The sequence below is a fragment of the Citrus sinensis genome, chromosome 8 (genome assembly GCF_022201045.2).
Source record: "Citrus sinensis cultivar Valencia sweet orange chromosome 8, DVS_A1.0, whole genome shotgun sequence".
Classification (NCBI taxonomy): Eukaryota; Viridiplantae; Streptophyta; class Magnoliopsida; order Sapindales; family Rutaceae; genus Citrus; species Citrus sinensis.
This window is the reverse complement of record NC_068563.1, coordinates 29,016,172-29,029,571: the sequence shown is the minus strand read 5'-3', so window position 1 is coordinate 29,029,571 and position 13,400 is coordinate 29,016,172. Positions and strand designations below refer to the sequence as shown.

The 13,400-nt window shown below is 35.1% G+C and overlaps 1 protein-coding gene across 2 annotated transcripts; it reads right to left on the bottom strand.

Moving 5' to 3' along the window:
* Positions 1-4,262: 4,262 nt before the first annotated feature.
* Positions 4,263-9,979, bottom strand: LOC102620954 (factor of DNA methylation 4). Of its 2 annotated transcripts, none has more exons than XM_006488274.4 (8): positions 9,643-9,979; positions 7,686-8,602; positions 7,401-7,582; positions 6,745-6,813; positions 6,355-6,639; positions 5,718-5,930; positions 4,935-5,171; positions 4,263-4,595 (listed from the first exon to the last, which is right to left on the bottom strand). In XM_006488274.4, exons 2-7 carry the CDS (start codon positions 8,593-8,595, stop codon positions 4,938-4,940), a joined length of 1,893 nt encoding a protein of 630 aa, XP_006488337.1. In that variant the 5' UTR covers positions 8,596-8,602; positions 9,643-9,979; the 3' UTR covers positions 4,263-4,595; positions 4,935-4,937. The 2 variants fall into 2 exon arrangements, with proteins under 2 accessions (XP_006488337.1, XP_006488338.1); XM_006488275.4 differs by having other exon boundaries at positions 7,686-8,609; positions 9,643-9,978.
* Between the last annotated feature and the right edge of the window lie 3,421 nt (positions 9,980-13,400).

Sequence of the window (13,400 nt, the reverse complement as noted above, 5' to 3'; positions counted from 1 at the left end):
GAAACTGACAAATAGCCAAATGAAAGGTTTCAAGGTCGGATGATTCCAAACGAAAGTAAATTAAGATATTCTATACGTACAACAAAACGTATCAATGTCAATCTGATTGACTTCCATCACTATCTGAACAATCGAACTGCAGGCAACAAAACTTTTTGTAAAGCAAAACAGCAAAAAGTCACGACTAGCAAGACAGTCAACAATTTGGTTCCAAGTTAAAAAATACAAGGGTACCTAAGAGAGAAGTATATTGTCACGTAAGCTCCTGTAGAGTCCAAGGGCCGGGAGTCCTATTCGTCAGCGGTTGTTGTTGTTATAGTCCAAATAGATTGCATGGCTTATATTAAATTATTTGCAAAGCTTTATCCTGGGTACGTTCATTATGGTGTATGAATAGGGAAATTATAGCTTCTCTTGGTATTGATGGATGTTCCCAAGTTCTTTATTTTGAATAGGCGTCCCCCTGATATTGATTGGTGCAATCTGGGTGCTTCCACCTGTGGGGCAGTCTTCAGAGATTCCAATGGCTGTTATTTAGGTTGCTTTGGACAATAACTTGGTCATCATACGGTCTATTATGCTCAGATTTTGGTTGCTATTATTTCTATTGAGATTGCTCTTAATCGTGTACTTGTTGGAACAATCTTTGGCTCGAGAGTGATTCTACGCTGGTGGCTCTTTTCTTTAACAATCCAAAGCTTAAATTTCGAATCAGGAGTGAAATGATGTTGCTGATAAGTTGACTAACATGGGTCTGCATTGCTGCTCCTTCACCTGGTGGGACCTTCCCCAAGTGAAATTCTGAGTTTACTTCCAAAAGATGAGAATGGTTTTCTTAGTTGCTTCATTTTATTAGCTACTATTTCTTCTTTGGCTCATATTTTAGGGTTCCCTTTCTTTTCTAGTATTTTGAATTTTGGGGAGTAAGACGCATTATCTTCTCTATCTAGGAATTATATGTTGTATTGATTTGTAATAAAACCCTCTAGAGTACATTCATTAGAAGGGGGAAAAAAGATGAATATGGAAGAAAATTACGAAAGGAATATCAAGTAAATTAAAATTACCAATGGAGATGAGGAATTGAGGATTAGTGCTCAGGTACCCAAAACCATGTTAACTAAAAATATATTTCTTATAAAAAAAAATACACACAGTAGTAGTAATTTATATTAAGTACATGCTTTGCTTAGCAAGTGAGAACATCAAGGATCTATAGCAGATTTTGAAAAGTCAAAAATAATGTTGAAAAGTCAAAAGTTAATTTGGTATTTGGTAAATTTTTTAAAAAATTATTTTTGAAAAAAAAAACGCCATCCTATAGCAGATTTTGAAATGCATAAAAAGAGCAACTTTTTAAATTTTAATTTTAAAAATCAATTTTGTACTTAATACAATCCATATATATCCTTGCATATATTAAAAAAAAATCTAAAATTATCTTTTTTAATTAAAAATAAAATCATTAAATTGAAAGAGATTATTATTATTATATTGAGATAAAAAAATATTTATTTTAGTTATCAATTATTTTATATACATAATAAAATATTATATACATGTTATAAATGTGCAAATAAAATTTCAGTTATTTACATTCTTATACCAGTTTAATAATAAAATTTATCAAACACATACGATTGATTTTAAAACTCATACCATCTTTAAAAATAAATTTTATTAAACATTTAACCTCAACAGTTAATTAATTCTACAACACAACTAACAACAATTATTTTAAAAATTACAAAATAATCAAACTAGTCCTAAGTTGCATCAATTTTTGTCAGCCAAGTATGCTCCTCAAAAGCGATATTTTGATAATGTTCTGAAATTTTAATTTAACGGCATTTTATTGACTTTTCCAATGTAGCTTCTCAAATTAGGCTTCTAATATTGTAGTCCATTTCACATTAATATGGTATGTGATGTTATCATGTTAACTTCGGGCTTTGAGGGCGCGCACTATGACAACATAAAATTTAGGCTTGGATTGATACAATATCAGGAGTTTTGAGTTATTTGATAAATGTATCATTACTATCCGTATGATAGCAATGTCATTTCCTTGTTCTAAGAGGATTCTTGATCATAAATTAACCCACAAACACCGAAGTTAGCCAAAGTTTGAGCATCGTGTGGAAAATGAATAAGCATGATTGCAAATTAGAGCTACTTTCTCAAAACTCAAAAGTTGCCCGAAAAGAGATTTATTTCGCATGCGATGCCTGCACACATCTGATCTCACTTCTCATGAAAAAGATGTTCATGAATAAAGAAACGATAGTAAAAATAAAAGGAGAGAAGTTGCATCCAATCCTTAATGCTACCAATCTGCATGTTCAGTTGTCTCATTTAATTTTACAGTGGAATAAAAAATGTTAAACTAGCAAGAACTCAATTAAAAAGAAAAAAAAAACATTATTATTGATTCCAAAATATTTTCTTTAATACAAGCGCCCTCATTTCATTTTTTCTTCATGCGAACACATTTTTAAGACCTGGGATTTAATAGAGTCAGTTTTTAAGACCAATTAAATCACATAACTTCATAGTGTATTAAAAATTAACTCTAATAAATCGCATAGCTCAACAGCTTATTCTCATTAAAAGGAATGCGTGCGTTCACATTTTTCTTTCCAAGATCAAATTATCATTATTTTTTCTACGGATAATTTAATTTGAACAAGAAGCCGGCATGCATGTATATATTATATTGCTTAACGTCGACAAATTTAAACCGGAGAATTTAATCATATATAGTATCTTTAATAGGTTTTGACTATTTGTTGACATTTTTTTAATTTATATAATATTAAACTCTAAAAACAGTCTTAAAAATCTAAGTACTTGTGAACTCATACTGTAAAGTTTAAACCTGCAGCCCACTTTAATTCTCATTATCTTCTAAGAAACTGAGAAAATGTAATCACAGAATTCCAGTTTTCCCATTATGGTTATTGGAGGGTTGATTTCGATACGGGTTGCCTCTCCCCTGGCTGCCCTTTTCAAATGCAAAAGTTTAGTGTATATCTTCTCCCGAATTCATTAATTAGGCAGTAGAATTCATTTATACAGAATAAGAAAGAGAAACAAGGATGTTCAGCACCGACTACCGATTCATGTAGTACTGGTCGAAGAGTTGATAAGCTAATTCCCGTGGATGTAACTGCGGCAATGCACGGCACCTCAATCCATAATTCATCATCTAAATCTGACTCTTCCTGTTCTGTCACTGAATAAGTCTTCCTGTTTAATCCATATGGTAGTGTATGTCCATGGGCTCGCAGACCTATCTTTGCAATATCCACACAAGTAAATGGGGCCATGTTATCAGCAAAGAGCAGAGCTGTGAATTCCACTGCCACAACACCACAGCAAGGCACCGTGGTCTCTCCCGTCAGCAAGATAAATAGAATGGTATCTTCTCATTTACTTGTCCTTGAAAAAGAGATCAATTTTCGGATCATTTGCAGCGAGCTGATCGATTAAGAGAGAGATTTGTCAACAAGTGGCGCAGAAACAAGTATCCAAGGCAAACTCATCACATAAGCCCCCGAGTCTGAGAACCCACAGCTAACAGCATGTCCTAATCTAAAAAGCATGATAGAACAACACAAATCTTTAGTCCTTACCACACTTGAATTCTACCGAGTTTTCTAAATTTAATTACAATCATGATTATTTCTCAAAGAATCACCACTTAAAAGTAGGATCATAGGAAAATAATATATTAGAAGAGGATTATAATATCCTATGAGCCTTTTCTCTTATTCTCTCTCTTATCACTCTCAATTTCTTAACACCTTAACAACCCTTGATGGTTATTGTTTACATTATTCCAACTACTGAACTCTTCACTCCCAATGATAGCAACCCTAGAACAAAGGAAAATTTCAACCATCGAGCTCTTTACTCTCAATGGTAGCAACTTGAGAATATCAAAACTCTCACACAACTGGTATTCCACCTTAAATCAAGCAAACTTGCGTCTATTAGTTTGACCAAGTCAATCTTTACTAATTTTTTTCGATAAATACAGCAATTAACAATTGTTAATTAAATCTTACAATGAAGTCCTGGAGGAATCCATCCACCTCGCTCTCAATTTCGGATACCAAGTAAAATTTGAACCAATCGAATAGGATTTGCTGCAATTCCGCCATCGCGTCATTAAATTCTATTTTTTCTTATCTGGCATGTCGTCCAATACATTTGTGCTAAATGATACCCATATAAAAAGTAGCTGACGAAACTGTAAATCTAACAATAATATATGAGATTATCTTTGGAAGTTAATAACATGTACTCTCTACACGGGCGAATGCAAGTTAATATATTCTAACACCAAGTTCTGTGGAAAGAACTGCCATAAGCATCCGAGACATGAAAGCAACTTACAGAACTGACAAATTCAATCCAGCAGCAAATTTTGAAATCCACTGAGTGCTTTCAAACTAGCCAAATAAAAGGTTCCAAGATCCGATAAAAACCATATTACAACGGTTAAAAGGGAACCTTTTAGCTGCAGAATGCTAGAAGCTCACAAGAATAACATCCTCAACGTGTGAAACAAGAATTTTCTGGCCCACATCCTGAAAAGAGAAAAAATATACTGTTGATTATGAGAACAAAATTAGACAAGCACTTTAGCATGCCAGCATCAAGTTGACCGATGATGCCCTTCCAAATCCATTTAGCTCTTGCTGAAGCTGTGATTTTTTATTATTATTATTATTTTCCTTTTCAACACAACAAAAATGTTTCAATACCAATCTGACTTTGACTTCTATCAATATTAGGACAATAAAACTGTAGGTGACGACACTTGTAAAGCAAAACAGCAAAAGTGACAACTAACAAGACAGCCAACCATTTGGTTCCAAGTGAAAAAATACAGGGGACCTAAAAGAGAAGCATATCTAGAAACATACCTTTCAATTTCTCTTCCTCTTCCGGTTCACCCTCCACTGGTTCAATAAATGTATGGCTCCCTCCTTCAGTGTTGCCTTCCTATTTTCCTTGAAGTTCCATAGCTCTGGAATTGTGTATCTACCGCTTGGATTGTACTGATTCATCTCAGACTGAGCTAAGGCCACAGCATTATGAACTTGTTCACCGTATTCATTCTTCAGACTTTTCAATTTTTGATCCTCCACATCTATAATTTCCTGCTTGCCATACCCATTTATTTATAATCAATTCGCACCATTTAAAGAGAAAAAGAGGAATTGCAGAGGAATTTCAACCAGAACCCCGAGAATATATTACAAAACAATATGAACCATTTCGAAAGGGGAATGAGAAACGACTGAAAAATATGAAAAGTTAAAGTCATTCAATTAGATTTGTTAACAATAAATATAAAGCTATGAGCAAAAAGAGCCCAAGATAATCTTAACAAAAGCAAAGTTGAGTTCATAGCAGCCTACAGATACAATCATGTCCATCAAAGAAATTAACACCAACTTAGTGACTAACAGAAAAAACTCAAATTGCCAGAAATATCAGCAGTGTTAACCTACATATTTTGAAACACCATCTGACTTATAACATATACATTGTCAACCTCTGATGACTTGACACTGAAATGAAGAAACAATCACAGCAATGGTTTTAGATGTTTTCTTTTCTTTTTTCCAATATCAAAAAGAAAGGGAAAAAGAAAATATAGAGAGATGAGTAACTTAGGACCAAAAGAATAGACAGATGGATACCTTACAATTTCCTTCCTTATCCACCAAGATTTTGAAAGGATGCCAGTTAGGATCCCTTAAATATTCCTCCCATAGTGAGCATAGCTCCAGTCCTTTCTCGTCTGCTTCTTCTGCAGGAAATTTTGCCTTTGCTGCAGCCAGGAATGGTCTATTATCAATTTCTCCCATTCTTTTCACTCCAATAGTAGCTCGGGTTCTCCCCTCCTTCAAACTCTGAGAGACAACAAAATTAGAACCAAATCGAAGCAAGTAATTCTATCCAAGTAAAACAAGATTGGAAAAAATATATATAAATAATTAAACGACTAACTGAACCTCACCTATCATGTAATTATCATATGCAGTTGGTTTCCTTATCAAAACTCTTCACTGGAATATCATAATTTGATTGACAGAGTGACATTAAAAGGACCCTCAAGCAAAATTGCACCAGAGAGTGGATTAATAGTCAACTCTTTAAGGATAACTAGCTCAGCCATGCCATTTGAGTACATGCTTTTGATCATTTTAATAGTTTGAAGAATAGTGAAATGATATGTTATCTGTCATGACTAATAAACAAATCCTTTAAATTGAAGGTTTTTTTTTTTTTTGTGGTGTGGCGGGGGTTGGCCGTGGGGGAGGGATTATATCTTACATTTATTAACTCCTTGCGAGCTTCTTGCAATTCATCATTACTTTTCCGCTCCCGGACAATAAGACTTTGATTAAGCGCTTCCACAACATCCATTTCCCCTTCCTTCTCCTTTATTTCTTTAATAATTGCATCCATCTTCTCCTGGACCTCCACATTTTCCTCTCTCATGTGTTTCATCACTTGTATAGTTCCTCTCTTTTGCTCTATCTCTAACTCCAATGCTTGCTTGGCATCAAGTCCTTTTTGTAGCTCAATTATTTTTCTGCGCAGTTTCTCCTTTTCTTCCTGCCATTTACAAACCAAGTCACAGATTAAAAATAAAAAGAAAATCCATATCAATGCTTAATTACCGACTTTTTATATGTCCAAGTTAGGTGAAAAAGAAAATACCTTGTGAACTTGTGCCAACCTCCACACTTTTTCATCAGCCTTCTTTTGCTCCAAGGTTGCCCTTTCATTCTGAAAGAAGAAAATGCTATCTTAACACAATAAAGAGAATCATGTCTACCGTTAGTAAAGCCAGTAAATAGCAATCTAGGGAGAGAATCCATAAAATAGATAACAAGTTCAAAAGAAAACCAAATGAAAAAAGAGAGAGAGAGAGAGACAGAGAGGAAAAATCACAGGGTTGAAATGTCGAGTTTCAAAACTGATGACTGATATTTAATTTTGATTGAGGTGTTAAGAGATAAACAGAAGTGTCGGAACACCTGTGTTACTCTGAAATAAGTATTCAAAGATAAGGTTCCAATGAACCAAGGAAAAAGAGAAAATGTTTCTCTATCCTTTTAAGATTAGATACCTGCTGCAAACACTATCTATCCATCTATCTAGATCAACTACTGATTATGCAGACAAAAATTGCGGTTGCAACATTTTCTGAAGTAGACTAAAAAGCTTAGGTTAATTCAAGTTAAACAAAGTAGTTAAAACAAAGTATATGATTAAGTTTAAGTGAATTCAAGTTAAACATATTACTTTTAGTCATCGTGCAAAAACATAAATTAAGCACAAAATAAACCTACTCAGTTCAGGTATATTATTACCATTATCTTTTCAGAATGAAGTTTTTTCCTCTCAGTTTCATTTTTGGCTTCTCGATACTGCAACTGTTTCTCACGCTCCTCTAATTGCTTTTTCCGGGCTTCCAGTTGCGATGTAGCCTTCTCGTGCTCCAAGTAAATCTTCTGAAAATGATCATGTGCACTTTGCTGCATCTTTCTGATTTCTATTAGACAGCCAAAAAAATAGTAATAAATAAATAAAATTAAAGCAAGGAAATGAAGTAGGAAATGAAAAAAATGCAAATTCTCCATCAAATTTGAGCATACCTTCATTACGAGATTTATTCATCTCATCCATCTGCTCCATTGTCAAGTCAAGATATGTGCTAGTCTCAAGATATTTCATCTCCATCTCCTTATAACGCATATCTTTTACCTCTAATGTGCGAGTCAAGTTTGTCACAAGTGTCGATGTCTTCCTTTGATCCTCTGCTTCTTTCCCAGAAACAGTTTTAAGATCTCCATTTTTGCGGAGATGATCACCAATAAGGCTTTTGGAGTTGTAGTCATCATCCCTAGCAATCCATCCATACAATTTATCTCCTAAGTTTTTCACTGCATAAAAGTCTTTCTTCCCATGATGATCAACTTCAAAACTCTTCTCAAACATAATTGCATTCTTAAATCCAGCCCAATCCTTGTAAAACTCCACAACAGCAAACCCTGAATGACCTCTGCGAGACCAAAGAGGATGAACTTTCAGGGGATTAAATCCTTTACTTCTGAACTCATCCCTCAATTTTGAGCCACTCTCCCCAACATACCGCCCATCTTCTCCCCGCTGAGTTTTGATATTTGCAACAATACCGACCCAAGGGTAGACTAACAGCTGATCTGGTTGATGATCAGTTATCTTCAAACACTCAGAACTGGTGCCAGGCTCTAATTGTGATCGATCCTTGACCACAAGATACTTGCTAACATATTTCTCCAGTGCTAAATGCTGAGCTTTTTCTCTTGCACCCCTACTTCTTGACCTACCAACATCAGAAGCATGTTGGAGAAGCTCCTTGTACAAATAATCTGTTTCCTTCTTCCCACGACAAAATGGGCATCTATATGCAGTCTCTGAAACTTCAACCTTGAGGTCCCCTTTCTTCAGTTGATTATATTTTTTATATTCATAATCTTTTAACTCAGACCAACTAAGGTCACTTTTTTCAAAATTGCGTGGCATCTCAAACCTGCATTCTGTATAATTATTAAATGTTCAGAGATAAACATCAGGAAAAAGAAATTAAAAAGTCACCCAACATAACAGTAAATGGAATTCCAAACATGGAGGTTCTTGATCATAAGATGCGGTGCAATTTTACCTTTTCCCCTGCAACATTTTCTCTCAGCAAGCAAACAGAGCAAAATTTTATATTAAAACTGAACACAACACTGGAAGTTTCCATTTCCGACTTCCAAGTAACCAAAAATTGTTAAGTGGTTTCACATCCTAATAGTTCAGAGACACAGAAAACATTTTAACTGATCTTTAGATTTGGTCCATATTTCAGTTAAAATACCAAACAATGTTTTTTCATCAGTTTCGACATAAAACAGAAGGAAACATCTCCTTCGCAACTGTTTTATACTTTTATGCTTCTCTACATTTTCTCAGCCACCAAACAGAGACCAACAAGCAAACCCTCTGTTTAGCTGCTGAGAAAACTTCATTGGATAAGTACCAGGGTGAAAAAACAATAAACACCTAAAAACTCACTCCAATTAGAAAATAAAATTAGGAAACAACAGATTCCCTTTCAATAGATTTTCCCAAGACAAAACATGATACTTATTGCTACTTTAGAAAACACACGAAAGATATTGTTTTAGAAAACGTACAAACGGCTTCGTCAAAACCGTTGCAAATTAACATTTTCTCAGCAGCCAAACAGATCAACAACGCACATTTCCCTGTTTGGCTGCCGAGAAAACTTCAATAAAAGTATAATAACGGAAACAAAAAAAATTGAAAAATAAATAATAAGAAGTTAAAACAATTACTTCATTAAACACTAAAAACAGAAAAAATAAAACGGAAAACAAAAATATTTACACACATTTATTTTCATTTATAAACTTTCTCAACAAAGAAACAAAGAGCAGTACAAATATCAATAACATAGTAAAACAAAAAGAGAACGAGATTATAAATTTTAATATTCGTTTCATTTATAGTAAACTTCCCAAAAACAGTCAAATTGCAAAGCGTATGTACAAGTTAAGTTCTTGCCTTTGTGTAAATCTGAGAAAGAAAGTGAGAGAGTGACGCCGGGGATAAGGTGAGAGCAGTGCGAAGCGACAGCGTATGAGAGAAATTTTCGGTGGATATTTTTGTGAGGAAGTAATCTGTGAACGAGTGAAGGCGGCGAGGCAAAACAAAAGCCTCCTTCTTCGGCCAGCAATACGACGATCTCACTCGGTTTGCTTTTGCTGCTTCGGGTAGTTCTCTCTGCGAGAGGCTGGTGCAGCGGGACCCATATGGACAGGTGGAGGACGGATAGTGAATTAATCAGACCTGCCAATCGGCGTGGAGCCGAGAATTTTGATTGGAATGTTGGTAAAGGTCAAAAGAAAATAATTGAACCTCTGGGGATGGAGGGCTGGTTAATTACAACAATACGCCTAAGTTTTTACTCTTTACGGAAATAACCCAAAAAATTCTTATACGGTTTTAAGGCCGGCATTCATAATTTCAAATGCCACGTGCCAAAACATCGGTCAATTTCCATCAGCAAAAGTGAGCAAGCATGTCGGGGTGCAACAACGTTCTTTGGGCAGGACCAGGATCCGGTGCTTATATGAGCAAGTCCCGAGCACCGGATCAATGGTCAACAATTATTTAGGACTTGGTGTTCAGGACTTGCTCGTATCAGAATCGGATCCGTTTCCTTTTGGGCAACGCTGGGGTATTGATGATAAATTTTGATATCTTTGGGTATTTATGTCAAAGCGTGAAACTTAAGGTACATTATGAAAAATACCTTCGAGGAAGTGGGTTGATGATTATGATCAAGTCAGTAATGAAGATAATTAATGGATAGTTGATTCAGAGTTTAGTATTATTAGTTGGATATTTAAACGTTAAGTTTGAGATTGAATTTAATAAGCCGTAAAATTATTATTCAATCGTTTAATAATAAATGAGTGTTACACTCTAATTTATTATCACAACAGTATGTCACTTTGGTCTCTGAGATAATAGCACTACTACGATGGTTATTATACATAAGCAAATAGGGGTTTATATGGAATTCTAATGAATCCTTTGTTTTTGAGACCCAATAAAAGAATTACAAGTGGCAACACATGCTAAAATTTATTTTATTTTATTTTGTCATGTAGCCACGTGGTTAAAACCCACACGCTCATGAGCTAAGGTGGCTACATGACAAAACAAAATAAAATAAATTGCAGCATTTATATAGTCTTTTTCTATGATATCTCTTTATATTAAACCTTTTTGCTTAGGATGACACAGGAGGAAAATTGACTTGACACAATAACCAAGTTAATATTTACAACAAAATCACCCGATGAACACAAACTATATAAGTTCATTCTTTTCTCCACTTGTACTGAAATTTCAGTATTGTACTCTCATCTTAACTTTCACGTAAGCACAAGTACATAAATGTGGTTAATATGAGCTAATAAAAAAGAAAGTGACAAATAAATAAGTAAAACTCAGATTAGAAATAGAATTCTCATCCCAAAGAATGTATTAAAGAGCTCATCATGGTATTCAAATTTCAAAATCGGTCCATCACCTACAAGCATCATGCTACTTCTTAATTTGCCAGAGCACAGTTTTCTCTAAAACCTAAGGAATAACAGCTGAGAAGAGCAATTGAGGAACTTTTGGGACGACTTATACTTGAATTGGAAAGTCAACAAGCTCTTTAAATAAGGTGTTTGAATGAAAACCCACCGGTGCCATCAACGAGCACTGATATTTGCCCTTACCAACCCCATCATGGGCTCGGAAAACGGTAGCCCTCAGCTGCCGTTTTGGTTGCCTACACTTTCCTTTTTTCCCTTTTTAAATCTTTCTGGCCACAGAGCGAGGGCCGAAAACGGCAGCAGGGGGCTGCCGTTTCTGTGCCCATCCTGTGCCCTTAAAGGGCAGTTATCATTTTTCACCATCAATTAATGCATACTTGTTAGTTATGATCATTCACTTTAAATCAATGACTATTGAAGTGGGCAATGGGTCTTTGTCCCAACGGTGAACCTCTACTCTTACAGTTAAAAAGAATTGTGAGGGTAGGGGTTCGAGATTTCACGAGCTTAAAACTCTCTCAATTAGGCATTATGCATGATTGTGTAGAGTTTATTTGCAAGTTTTTCTCTCTTGCGAAATGCGAGTGGAACAGAGATATCCCTCGCCTATGAGTGTTACTTATCTGGTCATGTACTTCATAAATTTAATGTAACAATATAAGTCCCAGTACATCCCTCGCTTGTGAGGGTATTTAATGCAACAATGTAAGTCTTAGTACATCCTTCAACTGTAAGGGTTATTTGTCTGAACATTTATTTTATAGATTTAACGTAACAATGTAAGTCTCAGTTATGTATATCTGATTGTAAATATCAGTGTAATATAATAGCAGCAGTTGTAATCTGTGTAATATATTAATTTGATGTGTAATCAGTATTTTAAAATAAAATAACCGTTGAAGTGCAATTATAGGTTACTTATGTGTTTAGTTAATTAGTCGTTCTATATCTTGGCTCTTTTTATTTTCGGTGAAATAAGTTATACTTTTTAGCTTCCTTTATTTTTAGTGAAGCAAGTTGTATATCGTAGCTAGTTTAATAAACCGTGTCCCACATTTAAGAAGCTTTAGATAAGCTTTGATGTGCATAGACCTGTTGAAAGAGTCATCGACCCGGGTAAAATCGGTAATTTGGAAAGTCGGATAAATCCTTGACATCTTTCACCCCAAGTAAGATAATCACACGGAAGATCACGATTAGTAAAGTGATTTGCAAAGCAATTTAATTATTTGTATACACATATTAGTAACTCTGAGTTTCATACGAGAGATAAAAAAATTCAAGGACAATTGATCCAACGATTTTCCAAATGTCAAGAGGGGATTGGAGACTTGAGATAGTTTCAGTTGAAATTATTAAGTACTGTTACAATTTAAATTATGACAAAAAGGTTAAGGGTAGTCTTCATTAAAGTACTATACTTTGTTGTAAATTTAATTTATAATACTTTTTTTTTATTTTATCCTCTTTTAAGTATGTCGTGTTTTCATTTTGACACGTTAAACCAAGATCCTAATTCCGACCCCGCATGCAAAATATTATGGATGCTATCATACTAACAAGTGTAAAAACCTAGAACTCACTTAACATATATTGAGGAAGATCTTGCAAATTCAGTGGGTTATATATTTTAGAAGCAAAGCATCAAAGATTAAAGAATGATAATTTATGTTCACTTTTTCCTACGGTCCTACCCTCCTACAGCAACTCTGGCATTTAGCTAGGGTTGCTAGGTTTATTTTTATATATATAGACTCCCTGAACAAACTTACTGCGATCTCATAAATTTGCTTCACTAATGTCTGGTGTTTGGGTATTTGACAAAAATGGTGTGGCTCGCTTGATACAAAACCCAACCAAAGAATCCTTCGAGCGAAAAGAGCCAGTGCAACCAGGCACAGCCACTGCACCGGGGGCTCGACCCAGGGTCCTAGTGTTTCTCCCAACCAACCAAGTGATCCGCTCCTACGCTGAACTCGAGCAACGACTCACTGAACTCGGCTGGTCTCGCTACCACGACAACAGCAGCTCCTCTAACAGGCTCTTGCAATTCCACAAGTCTGAGGACTCGGCTCATCTCATATCTTTGCCCACTAATTTTGCCAACTTCAGGTCGATTCATATGTATGACATCGTTGTTAAGAATCGTTCTTTCTTTGAAGTTCGAGATCTTATCATGAGCCCGCCCACAGCTGAAAATGGACGATG